The sequence below is a fragment of the Hylaeus anthracinus genome, unplaced genomic scaffold, assembly GCF_026225885.1.
Source record: "Hylaeus anthracinus isolate JK02 unplaced genomic scaffold, UHH_iyHylAnth1.0_haploid 2, whole genome shotgun sequence".
Classification (NCBI taxonomy): Eukaryota; Metazoa; Arthropoda; class Insecta; order Hymenoptera; family Colletidae; genus Hylaeus; species Hylaeus anthracinus.
Window position 1 is genome coordinate 3,880,804 of NW_026534838.1, and position 24,956 is coordinate 3,905,759.

The window sequence follows — 24,956 nt, forward strand, 5'->3', positions numbered from 1 at the left end:
TGGGACACATACATGTTTTACGATTTCTTACAAGCGAGACATATATGTCCCAGCATATTTTTACAATAACAAGTTTGAATACTTAAAGAATGTAATAATTGTCAACAAATATTCCATTAAGAATAAAAACAAAAGCCACTGTGATAGGTATAAAGAAAATATAACCTTAAAATTGTATACAATTATTTGTTAAAAGTTGATGTATTTATACTTCGAATATGTTTTTGATTGCTTTGAATTGTTTAACAACAGAATGGTAGTAATAAACACTGTAAATTATATAAGTGCACACTTAAATCGTTACAAAATGTCTGGTTAAGCTCAACAAATCTCAAGTTGTTTGGTGTTTCTTTCTGTTCTGATCAATCGTGATTGCTTAGGTCTGGATTAGGTTTGAAAACAAATATTGACTATCAGAAGTAGCACTGGAGTGAAGGATGTTATTAAACGTTTTTAATAAATCGAAATGAGATAAAAAGAATAAGAAAACATACTTTTTTTTAACAGCAGTAAGATTATAATTAAGCCGGCAAAATGAAGAATGCAGATTTTGATTATGAAGGTTAACTTATTGTCTTAAACCTTATTCTATGTTTAGCTGTGTATTGTATACAAATTGTATGGTAAATTTATTTGTTTACATAGAATTTCATGGCATTTTATTGCTTACAGATAATATCTTACCTATCACAGCAGTAGCAATTACAGTAACAAATATTCTAACACCATATATTGTAAGAATATGTGAGATTAAAGACCGTGGAAAGAAATTAAATTTTATTAATAATAAATTATTATTAGCAAAAAGAAAAATGTTTAATGTGGATAAGCATATAGAACCAAAAATAGGAGATGTAAGGAAAATGCTAAAGAGCCATATAAACTTAAATGTTAAAGATCTTATAAATTTCTTAATGTTGTGGATATATTTATGTTTATTATGAAACTTTCTTTTTGTAGGCAATTGTAGCATATGACAATTTAGAAAAAGATATTAATCTGCCTTCCTGGTTTTGTAGAGGGATTATTTCTAATACCATACATAATTTGGGGGATAAATATAATATTTTCCTACCCGATTATGGCACTTCTGTAGAATTACACAGAGAAGATTTTGTCTTATGTTCAACTGATTTAAGTTTGGAAGGATATTTAAGTTATACAGTGGGTTTATACAATGTTTTACCTACTGCTATAAACAATGATTCAATAATAGAAGAAGAAACTTCAGTTCTGTATGATTAACTTTGCATTATTAATTAACATTATTTTGTTCATTTATTGAACCAATTCTGTTAATTTTGTACATATCCAAAGAGTTTTAGACGAATGGAGTACAAAAGCAGTTCAGTTTGCAAAAGAATTAATAGCTGCATCTACCACAATTTATTTTGATCATGTAGCATCTGATCAACATGGCAAACAATATGGTGAATTTTATCTGAATATAGAGGACACCATAATAAGTTTAAGCGAGGCTTTAGTTGTCAATAATTATGCCATTTATTTACAAAAAGGTGAAGTAATAAGTTTTTCTCCATTACTTTGTTCCTTTACTATATTTATGCTTTGTCTTCACAATGTATAATGTTTGATATCTATACAGAATTGCTGACATTCATAAAAAATTCTAAAAACTGTGAAGAATCACATAAACAAGTGATTAATGGTGAAACTATATTTTATGCGAATGTTCCAAATAATTGTAAAAGTAATGGTGAATCTCATAAACAGAAAAAAAGGTTTGTTCAAATATAGAAGCAGTAACTTATTCAATTAACATTCTATTTTTGAGTGTTGCTTACTATATCTTATTTTGAAACAGATTTGTAAACAAGAGACTTGGAGTAAAAGAAAGAGAGATGGAAAAAGTATTAATCTATGGACAAGTTAAATATGAATGTTTGAACGTTATTTCAGATCTAAGATTTCCATCTGAAATACACAAGGTACAAATAAGTAATAATACTGTTAGTTTTAGAGTAATCAATATACATCATATTTTCAAGGCTTGGAATTCAATGGTACAATCGTCTGGACTAACAAGAATTCAATCATATATTTGTCCTGCTATAAAAAAAGGTTTAGATGTAATAGCAATTGGAACAGAAAAATCTGGTAAAACGTTTGGCTATGGATTTACTATCTGTGGTCTCCTGGCTAAAAATTCAAACGTAATAATATTATATTTGCAATAATAGCTTTACATTAATATTAAAAATTACACTGATTTTTATTTATTAAATAATTCATACTTTCAAATAGCTTTCTAAAGGAGTGAGTCCATCTGCATTGATATTGTGTGCTTCCTCTGCTGCAGTATTAGAAGTTTATGAAATGTGTACAACATTTTTAGAAAGCTATAGAAATATAAGATGTGTTGCGGCAATTAATGGTAAATCAAGAACTACATTAGTGGTAGGTAAATTTTCTAAATAACATTTTTCAATGTAAACAAAAGTACATTTAAGCGATGAATTCAGGTTGAAATGTATAATGGATGCCAGATTTTAATATCTACGCCAAGATTTTTATCACGTTTCATGGATGAAAACAAAAAGTTATTGAATTTTGAAAATCTTCAATACTTAATTTTGGATGATGGTGACACTATTTTGGACAAATACTTTGACTCCGTAAATTTTCATGTTTTTCAATCATTTGTTTCTCCCGATAAAAGTATAATCTTCGCTTTTAAAATAAAAATGTGATTTTTTAGATAATTAAATTGTTTAAGAAACATAAAGTTATTTGTAATAGAGAATTAAAAAGTAAGAATATATTACAAATTATAGTAACTGCTAAGAATTGGACGCCACGCCTAAAACAAATTGCTCGTATTTTAATGGACAATCCATTCATATGTATAGCATCTTTTATAGAAGCTGCTATTTATAAATCTATACTTCCAAAGATGTACGTAATGAATTCGAAAATTAAAAATAAAAAGATTTTAGGTAAAACTCATTTAATTAAAACATTTAAATAATTGTATTTCTATCGAATTATAGTGATAAAGAAAAAATCTTTTTACTACAGACTTATTAGGCGATAAGTGTACGAAAGTAAGAACTATAATAGTTTGTGTAAATAGCAACGAGGCTAAAGAATTGCACAAATTTTTAAGACAATATAAAGACACTCTTTTAGCTCATGAAGACATGAATATGTTGCACATACAAGGTACGAAAATATAAATTTGTATAATATTATCATTATTATTAAATTATATTTGAAATTCTTCTTCCCACTGTAGGTATCAAACAATGTTGGGATGCTTGTGTAACTGGTTCCTATTCAACTTTAATATGCACAGACGAAGTATTAGCAGACATGAATATTACAAATGTAATGTGGTTAATACATTATTCGGTCTTTCTGCGCTTTAAGACTCAATTCAATTTTCGGCATTCGACGCTCTACGAAAGTTTAAAATTGGTATACTGCTTTGTAATAACAAGACGTGCAAAATTTAATGATAAATCACTAACATAAATATTTTCAGGAAAAACCTAACTGCGAAGTAACTGTTATGGCAGATGAAAACAGTGACAAACAATTTTTAAGTATAATAAAGTTAATGCAAAGAATGAATGTTTTAATACCACCAAATATGTTAACAAATATTGAGGTATTTATGAAAAATAATATCAGAATTACCTTACTCATACATCTGCGAATATAATGTAAAAAATATTGAATTAATTTGATATCACATTTTAATATTTTTTAGCATATAACAGCAACTTTGGACAAAAGGAAAGAAAATTATCCTATTTGTACTAATATAAAGTCGCGTGGTTTCTGTCATGAGAAGCATTCTTGTGGATTGAGACATACAATCATTTTAAAAAATGACGCACCAATTATCGATATTGGAATGTAAGTTGTTTTGTAAGTTCAGTAGAAAATTTTAATTCAGACCATTCTTTTTATTTTAGAAATGACAAAGTGAAATTTAGAGTACTGAATATACACGATGTTACACACTTCTCTGCAAGAATTATATCGTACATTAAATCTGATACATTGGAAGAAATAGAAATCTCTAATGTAGAATATATGCAAATTGCTATAAAAATTCAAGAGATTTATTCGCATGTAGAGAACAGGTATACATAGATATTTAAAATAAAAATGTCAATGTTTCCTATGTTCTTTCATTTATATTTGTTGCTTATTCCATATCTAGGAGAAAATGCGAAGTAATAGATGTAGGGTGTATATGTGGTTTAGAAGAACCAATAGATAGTTTCAAGAGAGTACAAGTTGTGAATATTCAGAGAGAAAACGACACAGATAAGCCAAAGTTTGTAGATGTGAGGTGCATGGATAATGGAGTAATTTTGACAAGATTGAATGTTCGTCATCAAGTATAATATGTAGAAATATAGTTAAAAGAAATACTGTATATGTATTTAATACGTTTCCATTTTAGGCATATAGATTATTACACTTGCCAGAAGAATTTGTAAAATATCCAACACAAATAATGGAAGTATTTGTAGTTGGCATAGTTCCTCATGATGACGAGTATAATTGGAATCGTTGTGCATTTGACGCTGTGTATGAGTGGTTCCAAAACAATGTCGATGAAAGGTCTTATGTAATTGGAACGGTAAGTTATTCTCTTTATGTGTTTTATAAGTTATGCAAAATGAATATAATACAAGATTAAATACATAGGTTAATCTACATCTGAAAAACACAATATGGGTGAACACATTGGAAGTTGGAACAAAATTGATTGGATATAAAGATATCATCGGTTCCTCCCTAAAGACAGAGTTGCTGAAACAGGATCATGCTATTGAAAACGTTAAACATTTAAGTCAGATGTATCAACTCTGTAAAGAAGCTGGTTGCAAAGAAATTAATGGCTGCAATTTAAATCTGCTAGTAAATAAAAACATGTAAAGAGCGAATTTTATACATTCACAACATAATAAAGATTAAAAGCGATAAAAACCGTTTCAAAGGCTTATTATTCTTAAAACTTTACAATATTTTCAAATGATTTAATTCATTTATTAATGCTATTTGTTTTTATAATTTCTTAAATCAAAACATTTTTCTTTACAATTCATTTATCACTTGAAAACAATGTAAAAAGGAACTTAATTTAATACAAAGAACAACATTTAAAATAACTAATATACAATGCCAAATATATGATTCATGTAGATGTAAGATTTTTCCAATTCTATACAATAGTCAGGTACTCGGAGGCAAGTTGCATTGGGTCAACATGATAAGAGGTAACTAAACGAACTTTTTGACCGTCCTGTGTTGTAAATTCAATTGCTTGTTCGTTTTCGGTGATTCCTGGTTGCTCTGATTCTTCCATTTGATTGATCGTTGCAACTGCATTTGCGTCCGTATTTTCATCCTATTATGTACATATAATTACACGTGATATTTTTAGTAAAATAAACATAATATCATTTTAACAGGTTGCTGTACTATGCAAAAATAACGAGACAAATAAGTATTAAAATGTTATATATTAAAATAGATTTACTCAAAAGTATTACCTCTAACGCTTTTACGATTGCTTCTGCATCTGTTTCAACATTTGATATATTTCTCAACTTTCCTTCTTCTGTATTACTAATATCAACACTTTTCATATCGGAGTCATGGTTAATATGTACACTTAATGGTGCTGCTAGTTCATCTGTAATCACTCCAGGATGAACTCTAATTTCTTGACCATCATTCAGTTGATTTACAAATTGAGTCTGAGATAAAAGCTGTCGAGCATCTTGAATCGAAAGAGGAATTGGATTACCTTCTTCATCTGTTATCTACAAATATGAAGACTAATTTTTTCTGTTCTCCCTCTTTAAAACGTTTAATATTTAATTCATCTTTACCTGTAGCTGAAGATCGGATTCAGAAAGTTCGACATTTATTCGTTCGTTTGAATTATTGTTTCCATTGTTGTGAGTCGTATTGGTAAGTATTCCATCACTCTCGATATTTAAATGCGGCAATGACTGGTTCGCATTCGATTTTTCATCCTTTTTCCTCATCATTCCGGCATCGACTGAAATGAAAATAAAACAAATAATACTAACATAGAAACTATGTACAATTTCATATTAATAGTTGTAATAGTGACATAGTAAAATTCTCCATTTTTACCGAAATGCAAAGTCCGAGACTGATTAGGATCATCTGGATCTTGATAAGAAACGTATATAATTTGTTGAATACCATCTCCGGATGTTTCATCTGTCGTAATAACTTGAGCCATTTGGTCAGTCAACAAATGCTCGTCGGATCCCTGGGAACTTGGTAAAATTTGCCAAACTTCTCCAATCGGAGATCCTTCTACCTCATCCATTGCAGAAACTTTGGTTTCTCTGTGTACCTTGAAGCAACTCGGTAATAATTCCATGTCATAAAAATTAGGAGAATATAGCCCACAAAAAAGTTAAAAGAATGGTTTAAATCGTATGACTGCTTTACCCAAAGTCATAGACCATTAAAATTCGCTTTTATGGAATTCAATGTATTCTTTTAAATTTATTATGGAGTATCGTATGAATAAATTTAATCATCTTACTTTTTTATGCTTTGTTAAATTCGAACAATCTGCGAACGCTTTTCCACAAATCTCACAAGAGTAAGGTTTCTCCCCTAGTAGAAAAAAGCATAGATTATGTTTGAAGTGTATACTAAAACTTAAATAAATAATTATATCACAATTTTACTATCGATGAAAGCAAAATATAATTGAATATGAAAATACCAGTGTGGAGACGAAGATGTTTTTTCAAAGCCCACTGCTCCGTAAAACCGCGATTGCAATGGGCGCACTGAAAAGGACGCTCTCCTTTATGTCTGCGCACATGGCATTTCCAAGTGTCCTTGTGTAAAAAGCATTTTGCACAAAATTCACATTTCCAAGGACGCTCGCCAGTGTGACGTTTAACGTGAAGCTTAAATTGCGAGGAGGTAGTGAACTTTCTTCCACAGTAATCGCAACAATAAGGTTTTTCTCCTGTATGAATTCGCATATGCTCTTGCAGATTCCCATTTTGTGAAAAACTTTTATGACATACTTCGCATGTATATGGCTTGTGACCCGTGTGCCACCTAAATGTAAAATTAGTCGTTTATTCATTTGTCGATATAATTTTTCCAATTGAATTGTTTCTGTTCCTATAGTAACCTGTAATGCAATGTGAGACTAGTTTTGTGTGCGAACTGTTGTCCGCAAATTTCACAAAAATATTTTTTCTCGCCCGTATGCGTAGACTGATGGTTAATTAAATTTGCTTTTGTTTTAAAACTAGCATTGCAGGATTTACAAATGTAAGGTCGGTCGTCCGAATGTACAAGTTGATGGCGTTGCAGTAATTGTTTGTGTTTGAAACTTTTTCCGCACTTGTTGCAAACAAATCGACGACCATCGTTATGTTCTGCCTCTTTGTGATATACTACAGAACTTGGATGATTCAGAACTTTTCCACAAATATCACAGGGATACTCCTTTTCCAATTTATTCCTCTAAAAAACGGTAAAAAAGGTTTCGCTGATCGCGTCTCTTATTCTAGGCGTTTTAATAATATTGTACTACTTACATCGTGTATCGGCATATGAGCCTTTAAAGCTGTTTGTTGAGTAAAACTTTTATTGCAAATAGTACAAATAAATAATTTTTCGGACTCGTGAACCATTTTTACATGTAAATCGTGAGCTTGTTTCGTTTCAAACAATTCGTCGCACTGTTCGCATAAAAGAGATTTCTGGGAATTGTCAGAAATATTTGAAAATTGATTCGTACGTCGTTTTTCTGATAAAGAAGGTTCAAGAACATCGACAATATTATGATCCTCTTCGGATAAAGGTTGCTTCGATTCTGAACGTGGATTTTGAATATCACTTTCGAAACTTTCATTGATATCATCTCCAGTATGATGACTTGCTTTTTGATGTAATTCCAAATTATCTTTACTCGTAAATAATTTTTTACATTCAAAACATTCGTATTTTATTCCCTTATGGAAACTCCTAATTGTCAGAAATATTTTAATTATTTCAATTGTAGTTATTTGAAATACATAAGCAAACCATTTGCTTACTTGTGTACAATGTATCTGCTACGTTGTAAGAAACCTCGACCACATAATTGACATGTGAATTTATTTCTCCTACGACGTAGCTTTGGCCGACCTCGCCCTCTACCTCGATTTACTATCACTAATTCTCCCAAGTCTTTTCCTTCCTCAGATTCTAAGTGACCAATTATTTCTGAAATAGATAAATAAATAAATAAATATTTGTAAGTTAATGCAATAGGATAATTGCTTGTCACCTTCTTGACTATCGGGAACAGACATATTTAATTGTTCCTCAGAATCTTCAACATTATCAGGCTGTTCATCATCTTCTTCATCAATTACTCCTTCTTCCTTATATATTCTTTCTAGTTCCTTGCCTTGGACTGCTTCCATGTATCTAAGTCATTCCATACTCTATTATAAAATGATGGCAATTACAATAAGCTTTTCTGTTTTTAAAAAATACCTTTTAGGAACCTTACGCTTCCTGCGGCGTCTTCCATCTCCATCTATCTCATCTATTTCTTCTTCTTGTTTATCTTCTTCCTCTTGACTTCCTCCTTCTATTCCATCTTTTGCTAATTCCTAAAATTTAATATGTAATATAATACGTGTCAAATAAATATATATTAAGATTTCTAACCGTAGATATGTTTTCTATATGTGTTTTTGGTGGTCGTCCTCTCTTTCGTTTCGGTTTATTTAATCCTTCCATTTGAAGACTCATTTCATGTTCCGCAGCATACATAGAACCATCTGGCATTACTAAAAAAACAAATAACACAATTAACAATCAGTCTATACTTATTCAATTAAGATTTTAATAACAAAACCCTACTTTTTATGATAATTTGTTGTTCAAATTGATCTTCCTCATTATACTGTGAAATATTATCTAACTCAGAAGTTTCTGCTACTGCTTCAGTGTCTTCTTTTCCAGTACGAAGTCGCTCGCGTTCAGCCTTACGTTTTTGTTCTAACTGATGCTTCCACATTTCACGAATTTTCCTCTGACCGTCCACCAATAGTTCAAAGAATTGAATTGTTGCCTCCAGTTGAATATTACAACCAGGGCAGATGGTACGTGGTAATTTACCATCATCTTGAATCTGAAATTAAATTTAATTCTAAATATGAATAATAAACATCTTTAAACAGTATCATAACCTCGAAAGGGAAAAGTGAATAATTTCTGTATTTTCTGTGTTCTACTATTTTTATATAACCCAAGATAATAATTGAAAATCCGAAATTTTTCATACCTTCGGACACCAATTGTTTCAAATAAGAAACTAAGGCGAGAAAATAAAATATTATCAAAAGATATATCACAATTGACGAATAACACCGTAAGTGTATACGAATAAAATATTCATTGTAATTTAATAATAGCTCGTTAACAATCAGATTCCTTACGAGAACGTGCGAAAATTCCTTGGTAATACGACAAAAATACGATATAATAAACAAGGTAAATAACAAACAAGGTCTAAAAAGTATTAATAGGAAATATCGAACATTTGATTCGTGTAGTATTTATATAGAAAGCAGGAAGTCAAGTTGCAGTCTGATGTTTCGAAGGCTCGTACCTTGAGCGGCAAGTACCGATTGACCATGGAACTCAAATCCGGATCGTCGTTATCTCCCGTGTAGAGCAATTCACCATTTCCATTATCCTCCGCACATAATCTACAAATCGTTGAATCATAAAGCCGTACTTCTGCCATGACTCTAAGGGAACTGTTCACTAACGACTAACATCGATATCTTAACCAAAGTGACGAGTGAGTATGTACATTCTACGAGTTCCTTCGTGTTGTGTGTTTTTGCTGTGCGCCATGTAACCTTACTTCGGGATTTTATACATAAATTCTCGGATAATGAATGAATTCTAGCTTTCTCATCTGTAATATTCTTTCATTGTACAGAGCTTGTACAGAGCTTGTACTCTCGCCATAAAAAGAACTTGTGTCACCTGGTGTTACCACACAAGCACGCTGCGCTGAGCCAATCAGCTTGCGCATCCACGGCATTCTACCAATCAGAGGATAAAACATGGCGACGCATTTGGGCGCTATGGACAAGTCTTTTTTATGGCTAGAGTCACGTACATGTATACATACAGGGTGTTCCAAAAACGTTGAAGGTCTTTGAAAGAGGTAGTTCGGGAAGTGATTTGAAACAATTTTTTCCTTAGCGAAAATGTTGCCCGAGGCTTCGTTAAGGAGATATTAACAAAAAACACTGACCAATCAGCGCTCATAAGCTAGCGCGGGCGCTCCAACGTATACGCGCGCTCTGATTGGTCGAGGTTTTCTGTTAACATCTTCTTAACGAAGCTTCGGACAACATTTTCGCTAAGGAAAAAGTTGTTTTAAATCACCTCCCGAACCACCCCTTTCAATGTGTTACAACATTTTTGGGACATCCTGTATACAGGGTGTTTCAAATCACACCCCCGAACCACCCCTTTCAAGGACCTCCAACATTTTTGGAACACCCTGTATACAATTTGTACGTGCATACATGTAATCGATTTTTTTCTGGTTTATCGACTATATGAAATATTCACTAGTATATCGATAGTTTATAATCGATAGATCGACATTTTACTAAAGATCGATAACGTATATTTATTATTTTTTCCTTGAATTGTATTACATACAATTGATAAAATATACAATTGTAAAAGACCCTTTATAATTTTTTATAAAATTGTCTATCAAAGTAGCAAGACACATGGCTTGACTTTTATTGTACTCTTTATTTCCTAATCATTAGTTTCTTGATTAAGTAGTGTATTATTTATCAGCATTAAAAATGGAACAAGAAGAAAATATACAAGAGCAAAATGAATTTTATACTGCGGCTGCCAATTATTGGGATGACATCCCACCGACAGTGGATGGAATGCTTGGTGGTTTTGGATTTATTTCTCAAACTGATATAAAGGGATCCACAGTATTTTTGAAGGCTCTATTCGAGGTGTCTGATAATTTATATGCCATTTAATAGCTAATTTTCAAATATTTCATCAACAATGATTTGGCTAATTTCAGTCAAAAAATCCTCCATCAAAAACCTCTGCGTTAGACTGTGGTTCTGGCATAGGAAGAATAACTAAGAACCTGTTGTTAAATTATTTTAAACATGTCGATTTAGTGGAACAAAATTCAAAATTTCTAGAAGCTGCTAAAACAAATTTAAAAAATTATTCTTCAAGAGTTGACTACTATCCCATTGGTAATATTTAAATTATTAATTAGTTAACCCATTCAGGATAGGCATTATACATGATACTTAGTATAAATGTATCATGCCCATTCCGAATGGATTGAAGAACATTTACATATAGTAATAGAGTCACATTTTAAGGACTCCAAAATTTTCATTTTACTACCAAGAAGTATGATGTCATTTGGTGTCAATGGGTTTTGGGTCACTTAAAAGAAGATGATTTGATAGAATTTCTCAAAAAATGTTTGTAAGTACTTGTTCCTTAATTGTTATATTGATTATTCTGGCTGATTAATGAACAAGATTTTTGTAGGTCAGGTTTGAGGCCTAACGGTTTGATAATAATTAAGGAGAATGTGACAAGTTCTAAAAATTTGGAAGTTGATACTAAGGATTCTTCTGTGACAAGACCTCTATCTGAATTCTATCATATATTTCAAAAATCTAATTTAATTTGCATCAAGGAAGAACAACAACATAAATTCCCACGTGGATTGTATCCAGTTTATATGTTTGCTCTAAAATCTGTTGATAATCTTTAAATTTGATTTAGAAATGACAATAAATTAAGAAATAAATTATTTCATTATTTTTACATTTATCGCTGTACTTCATTCAACGCACAAGATATCATGTAAACAAAATCATGTGTACCGACAACTGAACAGATATTATAGAAATTATTTAATCAACTATTTACATATAGTAAGACTCTTAGAGTCACGTGGTTTTGTTTATACGAAGTTCGAGGAATTGAATATATTAATTATAGCATTGTAAATTTAAGAACTGTTACAATTAAATATAAAAATATTTTAAAAAGTGAGTTTATTTTGGACGTATTTTTTCGTACACAAACCGTTGATTCGTATCTTGAGGGGAGGCATTTATGAGACGTTTCTTCACTGCATGAAAATGTGTTAAAGCAAAATTATACAGTTCGTTCTCCATTTTCCAAACGACGGATTTTTGAATTTTGACTACAGTTTCAGGTCGTGGGTTGACTTTTTGTGTAGTTTGGCGTAAGTGCGATTTATTATCTGAAACGTCACAAATTACTAACATTTCAAGAAATTAATATCTACATTGTTTCCTTCTTACTGTATAAAAAAGAATTGTAAGCTCCTTTAAAAAATCGTGGAAGTACAATTTGTAAAATTTCTACAAATTCTGTTAACTCCTCCGTCACTCCTACTAAAAGGTAATGATTCTGTAAATTTCTTTTAGCTTCTTCTAATGCCCAACTATTTCCAATTTCCCTGTTAAATAATATTTACTTAAATACTAACAGTCTGTTAGAATAATTATGCCTTTCATTATTCAATCTTACCAACATGCAGGATCGTGACCACATAAGAAAGGAATTTGTAACCACATATTATCAGGATCACAATCTGGTTGCCCAGCATCGATACACTCATCAAAAGTCTGAATATAATTAAAAATAAAATTATTTGCATGTCAAATGAGAGTTTGAACTAGTAGCTACTAACCTTTGTGTCACCATGCTTTTTTCTAATTAAATGTGGCCTGAAATTATCCCCATATCTCAAAAAATAATAATAAGAGACAAACCTATCCAAAGGTTTTCGCAAGAGATTTATGTACAAAGGCATCTGTCTTATTCCAAACCTTGAAATATACACTTAATTTAAGGTAATAAAAAAACACATTTTCTATAATAAATACCTTTGTTTACTCACTTTTCGAAATTTAAAAATGCAACGTGACCATGATAGAAGGCTGGTTTCTTTGTGCTCCATTCAGTTATATTATTCGCAAATTGAATCTGCAATTTTTAAATGTACAATCAGGAGATTTTGTAATAAAGTAGAATGAATAAGAAAATTTTAATATTACCTGATTCGGAAGCGTAAGAGTGTGCATGTTATTGGTGACATTGATATGTAAAACATGATATTTATTTTGTTTACACAAATCGTAGACTAAACCTACGAAACTGGTGGATGCTGTTTTTGGTACCCTATTGTAGATAATGACGAGATCATCGAGAGCTGACAATTTGTAAGATTGTTCGCTAACTCCAAGCCCAGTTTGAACATTGTTCTGTTCATGTGTGACGGCATTGTCTGGAAGTACGATAGGATAACCTATGTTATACCATCACCTTCAACAGAATGAAATATTAAAAGGATGATGGTTTTAATGCCACAAATTAATAAAATTACATCCTCTATAATAACGTGTACGCAATAGTTTGTAGTGATCCTCCAGAAAATTTACTTTCACTTTCAGATAGATGATCGTTATTGTGAATATCACTACCAAAATCCATTGTAATAGATAACTCCTATGTATCATTTTCTTTTAGACGCCGTTCATTTATTTTTCTTTAGGCAAATCAGAAAAATACACCAACAATTTTTATGATTAATGCTACCGTTAGTCTAGGTTAATACCGACTCCATACTACTCGAAAATTGCTAATGCACTGATAAATTATAGAAAAAAGGTTTGGTCTGATTTGAGTCAGGGGGGCCAAGCTCTGACGCAATGAGACCGGTTCAAGAGCTTGCGCGCGTATGAATACGTTTACACGGTTTCTGAATTTACTTGGTAAGGTCGATGGTGTAAGGACTCTTACATGTAAACAAGTATTGCGTGTTTATGTTTACAGAGTTTGAAATGAAATTAGTCAGGGTTTCCTGTAGTATCAACATAAAATATGGGTGTCCTTTTCCATTTTGACCCAAAAACGATTTGAAGGGCGGAAATACCCCTACGAAATAATTGTATTAAATGATATACAGGGTGTCCCAAAAATGTTGTAACACCTTGAAAGGGATGGTTCGGGAGGTGATTTGAAACAACTTTTTCCTTAGCGAAAATGTTGTCTGAGGCTTCGTTAAGGAGATATTAACAGAAAACACTGACCAATCAGAGCGCGAGTATGCCGGTTGAGCGTAGGCTACGCGATAGGCGGCCGTGCTCATACGCTACCGCGGCCGCTCCAACGGTATACGCGCTCTCTGATTGGTCAAGATTTTTTGTTAATCTCTTTGAATTTGAATTGTTAATTTCTCTGAAACCGTAAGAGATATTAAACAAATTTTAAATACAAAATTGAATGGTTTTTATTATATGACACCGTGGTAAGAAATAAAAAAAAATTGAGTTCAATAATATTTCCCCACGGAAATAGTTACCATGGTTACCATCTTTCACTAAAGTCGGTAAAACAGGTGGCTAGTTATAGTAGACGGTAATCGAGTTTACCATCTTGGTAATAGATATAAATATATGAGTTTGTGTCATAAAACTGGCGCTCTTAGTCGCTCCAAAGAAAAATAGAATTATAAATGAAAATTAGAAGTACTTCTTAGGGTGCAATAATATTAATTGTGTGGATAAATTATAAAAAAAAGAAAGAAATGGTTTTCCTTGTTTTGGCGCCATACATTGTTTCCTATAGCTACAGAACTGCGCGCTCAGCTTTTTTCGAATATTATAACTTTGAGGCGCGACTTTTGACAGTATTTCTCCATAAGCTCTGAACTAATATGAATAAAAAAGTCCTTTCTGAAACTCGAAAACTATATCCATCATCTGACAAATTTTTAATAAAATGTTATATATCGTAGTAACCTCTGCGTCACATGCACCCCTCTGTAATCCATAATGAACGATTAAAATGATCATTAATCGAATTAAATATTCCCGCAATAACGCGAGAGGAATCTGTTCTAAACGTAGCTGCGACTTACGCACGTTTTATTTGTATAAAAGTTAATATTTTGCTAACGATCGATTCGCAAAGACGATAAAGGAAGACCGAGCATACGCCTGCGCCACGTTCTGTACACATGTACGTACATAATCTTTTATTCCAAGTATTCATACGAAGCGTACAGCAGCGGAAACGAAGTATGTAGCTGGTTCTGTAGCATTTCATTTTTTTTGCACGCGATCATTACGAAGTGCCCGGGACGATCAAACGTTCGCGTAAACAGAGAAAACAATTGAAGATGCGCGACAACGTAAGTTTTTCACGAACAATGGAGTTGCTCGCGAGGAGACAGCTACCACTTACCACACCGTTGCACTAACAATCGATCTATTGCACCCTATGTTCCTTCCAATATTCCCCCCACCCTTTTCTCCCGATATCTTTCGCTACTTTTCTTACCATCTTTGTTAACATTTCGAAACGTACGACAAACTGGCTGCGACGCGAAACAAGAATCGAATGCGATGCAATCTATCGAAAATGAACTGTTTATTTTGCAGGAAGGATTGACGTTATATCTATTGCTGGCGTTAGTTCTATGTGCAGAGGTACACACAACGGGTACGAGACATCTGATCAAGAAAAGAAATTACAGCGATCAAAGCGTGAGAGGTTATTTGGCGGAGGTAAACAAACGTGTAAAGGGCCTAGCCGATTAAGATGGTCGAAATTGTCCTTAGAGATTTTTCAATAGCTCTTGAATCATTCGAAAGCTGACCAAGAAAAACCCTTCTGAGTAAATGAGTAATGAGTAAAATTTAAAAATTAAAAAATTAAAAAATTGTTTAGGGTAGTTACAGGGTAAAATAGATTTTACGTTTTCCGGCGCATTTTCCGGCCTCGAATGCGTTCTAAAATTCTGAAAAAAATCTGACACATTCCGGATCCTAAGGCGCATTTTTGAGAATTTTCTCAGATTTTTTTGTTGTAAACTGTGGTCGTAAAAAATTAAAAACCTCAATAAAATCGGAAAAACATTTTTTTCTCAAAAATACGAAGACATGCTATTCTACTGTTTGGTTCCCTGATAAAGTACTATAACAGATAGTGTCGTCAATTTTCTTAAAATTTTTCGTTCGGCTGCTTCATTGTCGAAAACAATAAAAACTCGCAGCAAAAACGTCGAAAAAATTCAGCTTTTATTGTTTTTAATTTCTTACGACCACAGTTTGCAACAAAAAAATCTGAAAAAATTCTCAAAATTGCGCCTTAGGATCCGGCATGTGTCAGATTTTTTTCAGAATTTTAGAACGTATTTGAGACCAGAAAATGCGCCGGAAAGAGCAAAATCTATTTTTCTTGGTCAGCTTTCGAATGTTTCAAGAGCTATTGAAAAAGCTCTAAGGGCAGTTTTGGCTATCTTAATCGGCTAGGCCCTTTGTCCGAGTATTTGCAGAATCGTCGATTAAATGGGAGATTTGTTTTGTTTGCAGCGGACTTGTTGGTGGAACGAAGTCTGCAAGGAGGAATTTCACAGTAAATTTCGATGTCGTTGTCCGCGGTGGTCTTATTGCCGTGCCCCTGGCAGATACTATGACGCGCATTGCAGCATGACGCGTACCGGTTACATATGGACTCAACCGGAGACTTCGTTGGCGCTCGAAGTCAATAAATGATTCGCCTTATACGAATCTTTTCATTAGCTATTCTCTTCCGAAATAAACGATTCAGGGTATATCGAATTCGCGTTTCCGAGTAGTCGATCTTCATAGAAATTGTTTCTGTCTAATGTTGATATCGTTTCGATTTTCATTTGAAATGTTCTTATATATTAGCAAGTTCATTTTGCGGAACGAAATTTAACGCGCACGAATCGTTACTCGCTTCTTATTTTATTTCGAACTTTTTCTTTCTCTACCGCTTTCACTTTCCACTTATCAAACAGAAATGTAAAAATGCAAATTTTAATCAAAGTTAAATATATACATACAATTATAATATCTAAACAAAAATTCTCTCAATTGCACCTAAATGTATTTTTTTTTGTTTCTTCTTACACGCCAAGAAAAAAAGAATAAAGTTATATCTTGTGTTTTTATTTAAAATATATCGATGTATATATAGTGCATATTTAAATATATGTACTGTATATCTCGTAAATTATAAGTGAATATAATTCCTCTCTTATACATTATAACTATAAATTATGTGATCTTTTAATTTTTTTAAATTAAAAATGTACGAAACGCAGGAATTCTAGTTCGCTTTTTATATGCAGATCACTGAAAATATTAATTAAAGTTTTTTATTAAGTACGTTAGAAACTGTTACAAACTTATGTTTACCACCAGGGTATTAAAACGAGAGTACTTAAAATATATTGCGACATTGAAATTAATAAGACGAGAGGTAGATTTTAAATCAATGATCTATACACGTTAAGCAAAATTCTTTTTTTATGAGCATGAAATATAAACTATATTAGTAGTTAAAGTACTTGTACATATAAACATCTTAGAGCATATCTGTTAATAAAAGTCGTGCAATCATGGCGAATGAATTCTGACAATGAAATCTCGTAAATATCATAATCACCGAGATAGAGACAATTTTTCCATTGCGAACTTTAGGTACAACCTCGATCTAGATTGTTATATATTTTTAGAAATTTTTTACATTGTACAAATATATAAATAAATAATTATTTTTTTTACGTTAAAACCAACTAGATTGATAGTAATTATTCTGTGCTATATAATTTGTACTATCTCCATAATTATAATTACTTATGAAAAATTACATATACAATATATTTATAGTATATGCACTGTGGGCGTAATAAAATTATCAGCGGTTTTTAAATTATTTTAGATATAACTATAAATATCTAAAACTAGTTTCATTTATTGCAATCAATTCCGTTTTTAATTGAAAATATTTTTACTTTTAAGATATACCATAAATTATTAGACCTTATTCTCCCTCTATTTCATACTTTTATATTTTGATTGAAAATATATTTGATACTTCAACATATTCGTATTTCTTAAATGCTAATATATGAAAATTAAAAAGAAAAAATGATTTTAAATATTAACAATTTAAATAAAGATCTTGTTATATACACATTTGAGATAAACGAAACTTCAAAATAATGATTATTGAATACTTTGATGTGTTCGTTTATACATATTTAAATTCATAAATACAAAAATATTTCTTCTATTATCTGATATACATTTAATATTCGCTACGGTTCCGAAAATGTAACTTTTCTTGTAAAATTATTGCACTACTGTAACAGAAGAAATAAATAAATAGCTGAAATGATATATTAATATTTAAAATACCTTTAGATGATAAAATTTAATTTGGCGATACCATCAAAGTAGTCAATAGAATAAATACAAATTTATGAATAGATAAATTACAGTTAATATCAATATGTGATAAAAAGTAAAGGGCTAATCACGTCCTATCACTGGAGAACTCCCCACTTACAGAAGCTTCGAATTTAGAGGAAACGTGGTTGATAAGAATTGTTATGCTGTCCTTGTGAGTTCATGATTTGGTACTTAAGAAGTAAATCGTGTGTAAACATCGCTGAAACGAATATTGATATTGACGCCTGCACAAGCGTGACGTCGTGCTTGCGTGAATAACGGGTTGCCTGCTGCTAGGGGCAAATAGGTCACTTCAATTAGTTCTGTTTTTTTTTTTCGAATTTGTTTGATCTGTGTTGAAATTTCCGATTATATTAAGAGACAAAGTGTGCAATAGACTATTTATTATATAGCTATTTAAAACAGCTCTTAATGACCTTCGCATAACGTCTTAGACAACGAGCGATGTTTATGCACGAGTCACCTCATTGATAGTTTTAGTACACGCAAAGCAATATTAATTCGTGTTGATCTGGATCAACCAATTGAACTCATCAACAAGACTAATCTACAATAGCAGATCATGTCTTAGATGAGAAGCTAATCATTTGAACAACATAATCAAACTAATTAAGTACTAATAAATGAACGATCTAAGACATAATCTACTATTGTAAATAAATTTTACTCGCGAGTCCAGCTAGTAGATCTAAGCTAACACTTACTAATATTGCTATTATTACTCTATTACAAATATAAATAATCAAATTTCTTTTTGAATACATTAGGGAGTACATTACTTCCAAAAGGTAAGTGGTCTGAGCTTCTTTTTTGATCTCTGAAATATCCCGAAGATAATCTTATTATAATTTCTAATCAACATAGTCGTCGTCGTCATCATCAACAAATCTAATGTCCATATCAAAAAACGATCCTTGCTTTATGCAAAGTGTTTCGATCCCGAAATCTGGGCTTTGAATATTTAACGAAGCATCGATATCTTTGTTATTCAGTTTTTTGATCTGAGCAAAATTTTTTAAAGGACTACCTGACAATTCCGTCATAGGAATGTTTACCACGTCCTTTTTGTTTTCGAACGACTGAGTGCAATCCATTAATTCTTTATATTTGCACTGTCCGTTTCTTGTATCCTCATCTTGATCTTTGATTAGTTTCTGATCCGAGTTCTGGTTTACGTTTGGAAAATTTCCTTGGTAAACTTTCTTTGGAGTAAGATTCAACTTTTCTTTATTGTCTTCATCGATATGAAGTATGTTTATAGGGCTTCCAAGAACGCTTTTAGAAGAATTAGATTCCTCGACTGGTTCTTCATCTCTACCTATACCGATCCTATCAAAACAAAGAAAGTGATAAACGTTGAAAGAAAAATTACGATTTCGATAATAATTTTGTAATTTTATATTTTTCCCATTGCATATAAATAAATCTTATCAGCTTACCTTCTGTTTGGAATAACACAATATTGTTTATGTTCGAGAATTCCAGATACAGAGTCCATGCTAACTTTAATACTAGAATCCGCTAAGAGTTTTCGCACAGGAAGTAATTTCTCGTATGCCCTTGTCCTGGAATTTCCAGAAGCTTCGTCGCGAATTAAATTTTCATAATCAAAACTTCGGCAACTTATCTCTTCGTTCTTAAAATATTTTTCGCTATCAACATGAAACAGTTATTGTCACTAAAGCCAATTGTATATCCCGAAACAATTTAATGGTATTAATGAAACACTGCAATACAAATATTTGTATTATTTACCCTTGCTCGAAGTCAAATTCGAATTCTTGGAAACTAGACAGTTTCATTTTTCTATACTCGGATGGTGTCAATGCAACGCCCTCGGTTTCATGAGTCAGAATGGAGTTTCTTTTGCTCCTGTAAATAAATAAATATTTTATCCGATCTACAGTGCGTACTTGAGTAATAAAAATTGTGAATTACCCTAAACAAAGTTCCTCTGCGTCAAGTTTGATCTCTTCGATTGGTGGAATCCAAACTAAAAAAGCAGGATCCATTCCTAGGTAAGAGCCAGGAACAGCGCTAGCATTTGCTACATTATAATCGTAGTAGTCTAATTCTAATTCCGAATCAGGATTAGCCAGACTAAATTCTGATCCCGGTCGTTGCATAAGTTTCTCCCAATTTCTTCTTTCTTTCGTTTCTTTTCCACTCCCCAAAGTCGATGGACTCGAAAGGACACTTCCAAGAACAGATTCCTACGTGTTTGAGAATGTTATTAAATATTTAACTACCTCTAGTATTTAATAATTCATGAAACGTACCTTTTCTTCTGAATAATTAGTTTCATTGCTTCCTTGTGTTTTCAAAGAATTATTGCTTCTGTTATCTTGCAATCTTTCAATTTCTACTTTCAACGTCTTTTCTTCCGGACCATTAAAATCTATAGTTTGCAATCTGCGCAATAAATATGTAAGGTGTAAGCTCTTATACGTTTAAATGTTTTAAACATGGTAATGATAATAAATTAAGCGATCGAAATATTCTGAATGCGAAATTGAACTCACTTTACAGGATAGGCATATTTGACTTCGGGTTTGTTATAAACAAGGATACTGGAAGCTAATAATAATTTATCACAATGGGATTTCGTTGACGTTATGGTTTTATCGGAAGAAGTTTCCACGGTTTCGTTCAATTTTAATGTACTAGAGCTCAGCGTGGCGCCGTCATTGTATCTATAGTTAAGAAATAATACTTGCTCTTCAAAATGGACAATATGTTTATATCGTAACAGAATTTCGAAATTTCTTAATATCCTTTGGAACTAGTTACTTGATTTCTTACCCAGTTAAAGTCTCGGTACTATTATATTGTTCTTCCGTATTGCACAAAGTATCTTTCGTTGAATCTTTTACGGTTGCCTCTATCATTGATATCATGTCAGAAATAATTGTACTTGTGGACAGAAACTTGAATCTCCCAGGCATTAGTTCTAGTTGCGATACAAAATTTTAAGTAATAGTTCGTTATAGTAATTTCTAACGTGTAATATTATTTAACAAGAGTATTTAACTGTAGAATGATAGACGAACATAATAAAGAATACAATTACTTATTTTTACCGGAAACATCGCTGAAAGTGTCCAGATCCTCGGCGATACGATACTTTCTGTATTTTATAATGAACTGCAAAGTCAAGAAGATAGAAATGACGAACATCAGGATTAAAAGCAAAGCAGTTACTAAATGCGCTGGTTTCCAAAAAATCCATTCCTTTTCAATGCTCGTTGGATTCGTTTCAGAAGGCACGACGGTTATACTACTTCCGTTTCTTTTTAAATACTTTTTATCTGCAATCGAATCACAGTGAGTTTCGCAATCTTTTAATCGCTTTAAATTATATTTAAACGAGACAAGACTGAAATGAGATGCGTTAATTACCTAGTACAGTTGCATGAGCAAGAAAACCACCGATGCAACTGTCTCCGGATGCCGTGAGTTCATCGCTAAAAAATTCCAATAGCAAATTGTCTCCACTGCTAATCACTGTCTTTGCAGTGTGTTGCGTTTTACCCAAAGAAATATCGGTCAAGAGATCCGCGTTTAAAGAATTCCCATCTCGGACACGAAAGTATTGTCCCGGGCAAGGGAATTGCAGCTGGTCTAAATATAATCCAATTACGAAATCCGTCTGCGCCTAAATGAATGAAATTAAATTAAAATGGTATCGATTTAGATTAAAAGTGATATCGGCATAATTTTATATTATATCGTTTTGGGAGTTGTAATGTTACCTGTAGGAGCCAGAAAGATCGACCAGGGCATGCTTGAGTATTGGCTGCAAGTATTTTTCTAGAGAGTTGTTCTTGCAGCATAACGCGGCACCCGCATCGACATTGAGGCCCAATTTCAGCCGCGATTTCCGGTTTTGTTACAGCTAAAGCTGCACCGTGGCATTCGGAACCTTCTATTTGATTGGACAACTCGTATTTATTAAAACCTTCCGAAAACATTTTACCGCACAACTCGGTTTCTACTGCCTTTCCCTATAAATTCAGGCTAAGTCATATTTATTCGTTTTATGGTTAATTTGAGTCAATTTTGTAAGGGGAGAAATGGGTTTAGGAGGAAGTCTTTTTAGTGATTTGCATGAATTTTTGTATTTTTATTATGTAGCTAGAAAACGTAGTCCTAAACCTATTTCGTCCCTCAAGGATAGATTTTGAGTGAGCTATTAATTATTGAATTATTGAATTATTTAATTATTGAATTATTGAATTATTTAATTATTGAATGAAATAGTAGAGGTAGACGTACGTGGCAAAATTTAGCTCCATACTTTGGAGGAGGAGTGTCGCAAAAACGATAGCGATTTCGAATTCCTCCGAAGCACGAGCTGCTGCAAGGACTCCAAGAACTCCAAGGACCCCAACCAGGAGCATCACCTTCATTTAACAAACCACATTGCGAAAATTAACGAAATTTCAAATGTGAATAACATATTGTAGCAAGTATTAGTTTGCCTGGAAAGTCCATGCCGATTTTTGGTAGGTGGTACACGTCTGTTTATATTGGAATGGTTGAAAACATTCAACATGGGTGTAAAGGTCCACCTTAAAAGGTGGAAAGGTCGTGGAACAAAATGCTACTTATATAATTCAATAAATATATATATAAATATATGTATATTCAATAATATATATCAAAATTGAAATGTGGCTTTGAATTTTTCTTAAAAATTGCCACGAACTTTCTGGACAGCCCAATATTTCAAAAGCTGTGTTGCGAAAGGTAGTTCTACCTTGAAATGGAAACGTAGGTATACAAGATATCGTGACATCCATCATGGCACCGGTGATGGCCTGGCTAACGTAGACGAAACAGTATTCGACAAAGGTTTCGGTGAATAGATCGCAATCGAAAGTTAAGGAGTGTCTGCCGGGTATCGATCTGGATTCCGTAATGTAATGGAGACTGGATGGCGAAGCAACTGAAGTAACGTCGGCTTTCAAACGGCCGTAGACACGGACACGATCGCCTTCCAGGCGACAGGAAGGATATTCGAAAAGGACGGCTACACCTCCCAGCCCTTCGCAAGGGTATATCGACCTTGCATGGACCGTCAATTTGAAGTCTTCCGACCAATACACCTGAAACCGATTTCCGAGGATATTATTAAAAAATGTTGTTTATATGTTGTTTATATTTCTACTGGTATTTAATAGAATAAAAGTGTTTAATATAATATTAGGGTGTCCCAAAAGTTTCTTTCGGTTTATTAACAAGTAATACACGCACGATAGTTTATGTTTTATGTTACATTATTGAATTGTGCACGATTCATTTTGCTCCATTACAACATGAATATCTATGAAATTAGATCGTCTATTTATATAAATACGACCACAGAAAATAGTTGAGTGTAACTCGCGAATGAAACTTTCGGGACAACCTAATACAATAACAGAAAACTCTGATCAATCAACGCGTAGCCTATTCTACTGCGGCTGTCTATCGCATAGCTTATTCTATTGCCTGGCGCTCCAATGAAACATTCTCATGTACAAGTGCGATAAAGCAGCTGCATGAATTGATACTTAATTGATTTATTTCCGTGGTATTTACCTTGAAATAAACACTGGTATTTGGTGCCGTCGGATTGACGTTGGAGGCTTTCAATCTGATCGCATAATTTCCAGGCAGTCCGAAAAATTCACACCGGAAGAGAATAGTCTTCGGCGGTACGAAACCTCTTATTTCCTCGTAATATAAAATCTGAGATGGTAGAACAAAGTATTAATTAACATACTCTGAATACCAAGTTCATTTTTCAGTTATTTGTTGTGGCATTAAATATTAATGTGAAATAAAGGAATCGAATAACGGAGTAAAACTGTTACCGCTCACTTGAGTATGAGTGTTATTCTGTAAATAACAAGCGGTCACGCTGGACCCGCAATATATCAATTGTAAAATATAGACAGCTACAGGAACATTTTCCGTTGGACTGCAACTCGTTCCATCGTATTTTACAGTGGTCGTGACGCGTTTATTTGGGTAAGTAGCTATTCGTTGGGATTCTAAAAAGATTGTAGGGGTCGGCCATTTCACGTCCAATATTTTACTCGTCTGCGAACAAAATACGGCACGTTTTACAATACTGAAATAATTATCGAGGGATGAAAACACGTAGATAAAAATTGTACGACCTGATAGAGGGAGGCAATAGGCACTGAAGAATTTTTGTATTTGTACTCTACTCGTAGAGCGTATATACCACCGCGAGTGAAATATCCGCAAGGTATATTAATCGAAATGGTCTCGTTCCTCGATGGCAATTTTTCCAATCGAATCTCACCGATTAATTCTGATATGTTATCGAGAAGGTACAATATTCTAAAAAACAATCCGAGATTAATACACAACATCCTATTCTTTTATTTCTATTTCTATTTCGGAAAATAATTTCTTGTTCTAAATATTATATTGAATTTCATTGAATTGAATATTTTATGTCATATAATGTTATGAATATTATGTTATATATTACATTATATAATGAATATTTTATTGAATTTTATTGAATTTCATTGAATT

At 32.5% G+C, this 24,956-nt stretch overlaps 6 protein-coding genes across 15 annotated transcripts in view; 3 read left to right on the forward strand and 3 right to left on the reverse strand.

Annotated features, from left to right (window-relative positions):
* The first annotated feature begins 374 nt into the window (after window positions 1-374).
* On the forward strand, window positions 375-4,971 carry LOC128892876 (putative ATP-dependent RNA helicase TDRD12). Its single transcript, XM_054153495.1, has 18 exons — window positions 375-562; window positions 673-854; window positions 961-1,235; window positions 1,318-1,517; window positions 1,607-1,742; window positions 1,826-1,949; window positions 2,010-2,174; window positions 2,266-2,418; window positions 2,484-2,636; window positions 2,720-2,957; window positions 3,040-3,183; window positions 3,257-3,438; window positions 3,506-3,631; window positions 3,734-3,882; window positions 3,942-4,112; window positions 4,193-4,361; window positions 4,439-4,618; window positions 4,687-4,971. Exons 1-18 carry the CDS (start codon window positions 535-537, stop codon window positions 4,915-4,917), a joined length of 3,006 nt encoding a protein of 1,001 aa, XP_054009470.1. The 5' UTR covers window positions 375-534; the 3' UTR covers window positions 4,918-4,971.
* On the reverse strand, window positions 4,968-9,799 carry LOC128892875 (zinc finger protein 479-like). 4 transcript variants are annotated; one of them, XM_054153493.1, is made up of 15 exons: window positions 9,489-9,590; window positions 9,335-9,364; window positions 8,911-9,181; window positions 8,716-8,837; window positions 8,539-8,657; window positions 8,327-8,469; window positions 8,094-8,262; window positions 7,593-8,022; window positions 7,181-7,518; window positions 6,758-7,104; window positions 6,572-6,645; window positions 6,148-6,376; window positions 5,877-6,049; window positions 5,535-5,807; window positions 4,968-5,389 (listed from the first exon to the last, which is right to left on the reverse strand). In XM_054153493.1, the coding sequence occupies exons 3-15, from the start codon at window positions 9,065-9,067 to the stop codon at window positions 5,204-5,206; spliced, it is 2,760 nt and encodes a 919-aa protein (XP_054009468.1). In that variant the 5' UTR covers window positions 9,068-9,181; window positions 9,335-9,364; window positions 9,489-9,590; the 3' UTR covers window positions 4,968-5,203. The 4 variants fall into 4 exon arrangements, with proteins under 4 accessions (XP_054009468.1, XP_054009466.1, XP_054009467.1 ...); XM_054153491.1 differs by lacking the exons at window positions 9,335-9,364; window positions 9,489-9,590 and adding an exon at window positions 9,662-9,799; XM_054153492.1 differs by having other exon boundaries at window positions 9,335-9,585.
* LOC128892892 (N-terminal Xaa-Pro-Lys N-methyltransferase 1) lies at window positions 9,609-11,906 on the forward strand. Of its 2 annotated transcripts, none has more exons than XM_054153530.1 (5): window positions 9,609-9,860; window positions 10,885-11,057; window positions 11,132-11,315; window positions 11,448-11,556; window positions 11,623-11,906. In XM_054153530.1, exons 2-5 carry the CDS (start codon window positions 10,893-10,895, stop codon window positions 11,849-11,851), a joined length of 687 nt encoding a protein of 228 aa, XP_054009505.1. In that variant the 5' UTR covers window positions 9,609-9,860; window positions 10,885-10,892; the 3' UTR covers window positions 11,852-11,906. The 2 variants fall into 2 exon arrangements, with proteins under 2 accessions (XP_054009505.1, XP_054009504.1); XM_054153529.1 differs by having other exon boundaries at window positions 9,614-9,856.
* A 214-nt stretch (window positions 11,907-12,120) lies between these two features.
* On the reverse strand, window positions 12,121-15,281 carry LOC128892883 (heparin sulfate O-sulfotransferase). 3 transcript variants are annotated; one of them, XM_054153515.1, is made up of 7 exons: window positions 15,144-15,281; window positions 13,170-13,399; window positions 13,013-13,098; window positions 12,803-12,941; window positions 12,640-12,737; window positions 12,411-12,568; window positions 12,121-12,349 (listed from the first exon to the last, which is right to left on the reverse strand). In XM_054153515.1, the coding sequence occupies exons 1-7, from the start codon at window positions 15,220-15,222 to the stop codon at window positions 12,138-12,140; spliced, it is 1,002 nt and encodes a 333-aa protein (XP_054009490.1). In that variant the 5' UTR covers window positions 15,223-15,281; the 3' UTR covers window positions 12,121-12,137. The 3 variants fall into 3 exon arrangements, with proteins under 3 accessions (XP_054009490.1, XP_054009491.1, XP_054009489.1); XM_054153516.1 differs by lacking the exon at window positions 15,144-15,281 and adding an exon at window positions 13,554-14,346; XM_054153514.1 differs by lacking the exon at window positions 15,144-15,281 and adding an exon at window positions 13,499-14,343.
* Window positions 15,152-17,009, forward strand: LOC128892897 (uncharacterized). Its single transcript, XM_054153537.1, has 3 exons — window positions 15,152-15,307; window positions 15,558-15,683; window positions 16,491-17,009. The coding sequence occupies exons 1-3, from the start codon at window positions 15,296-15,298 to the stop codon at window positions 16,671-16,673; spliced, it is 321 nt and encodes a 106-aa protein (XP_054009512.1). The 5' UTR covers window positions 15,152-15,295; the 3' UTR covers window positions 16,674-17,009.
* Window positions 17,010-19,075: 2,066 nt separating this feature from the next.
* The window catches only part of LOC128892872 (uncharacterized), an 8,087-nt gene continuing 2,206 nt past the window's right edge, over window positions 19,076-24,956 (reverse strand). For all 4 annotated transcript variants that reach the window (XM_054153487.1, XM_054153488.1, XM_054153486.1 and 1 more), the window contains 15 exons: window positions 24,569-24,755; window positions 24,267-24,488; window positions 23,985-24,134; window positions 23,161-23,509; window positions 22,677-22,804; window positions 22,154-22,405; window positions 21,801-22,056; window positions 21,482-21,709; window positions 21,204-21,351; window positions 20,924-21,094; window positions 20,681-20,813; window positions 20,340-20,614; window positions 20,157-20,273; window positions 19,841-20,053; window positions 19,076-19,730 (listed from right to left, as the gene is read on the reverse strand). In XM_054153487.1, coding sequence (XP_054009462.1) covers window positions 19,253-19,730; window positions 19,841-20,053; window positions 20,157-20,273; window positions 20,340-20,614; window positions 20,681-20,813; window positions 20,924-21,094; window positions 21,204-21,351; window positions 21,482-21,709; window positions 21,801-22,056; window positions 22,154-22,405; window positions 22,677-22,804; window positions 23,161-23,509; window positions 23,985-24,134; window positions 24,267-24,488; window positions 24,569-24,755 — 3,307 coding nt within the window. In that variant the 3' untranslated portion in view covers window positions 19,076-19,252. The remainder of the gene's footprint in view (window positions 19,731-19,840; window positions 20,054-20,156; window positions 20,274-20,339; window positions 20,615-20,680; window positions 20,814-20,923; window positions 21,095-21,203; window positions 21,352-21,481; window positions 21,710-21,800; window positions 22,057-22,153; window positions 22,406-22,676; window positions 22,805-23,160; window positions 23,510-23,984; window positions 24,135-24,266; window positions 24,489-24,568; window positions 24,756-24,956) is intronic.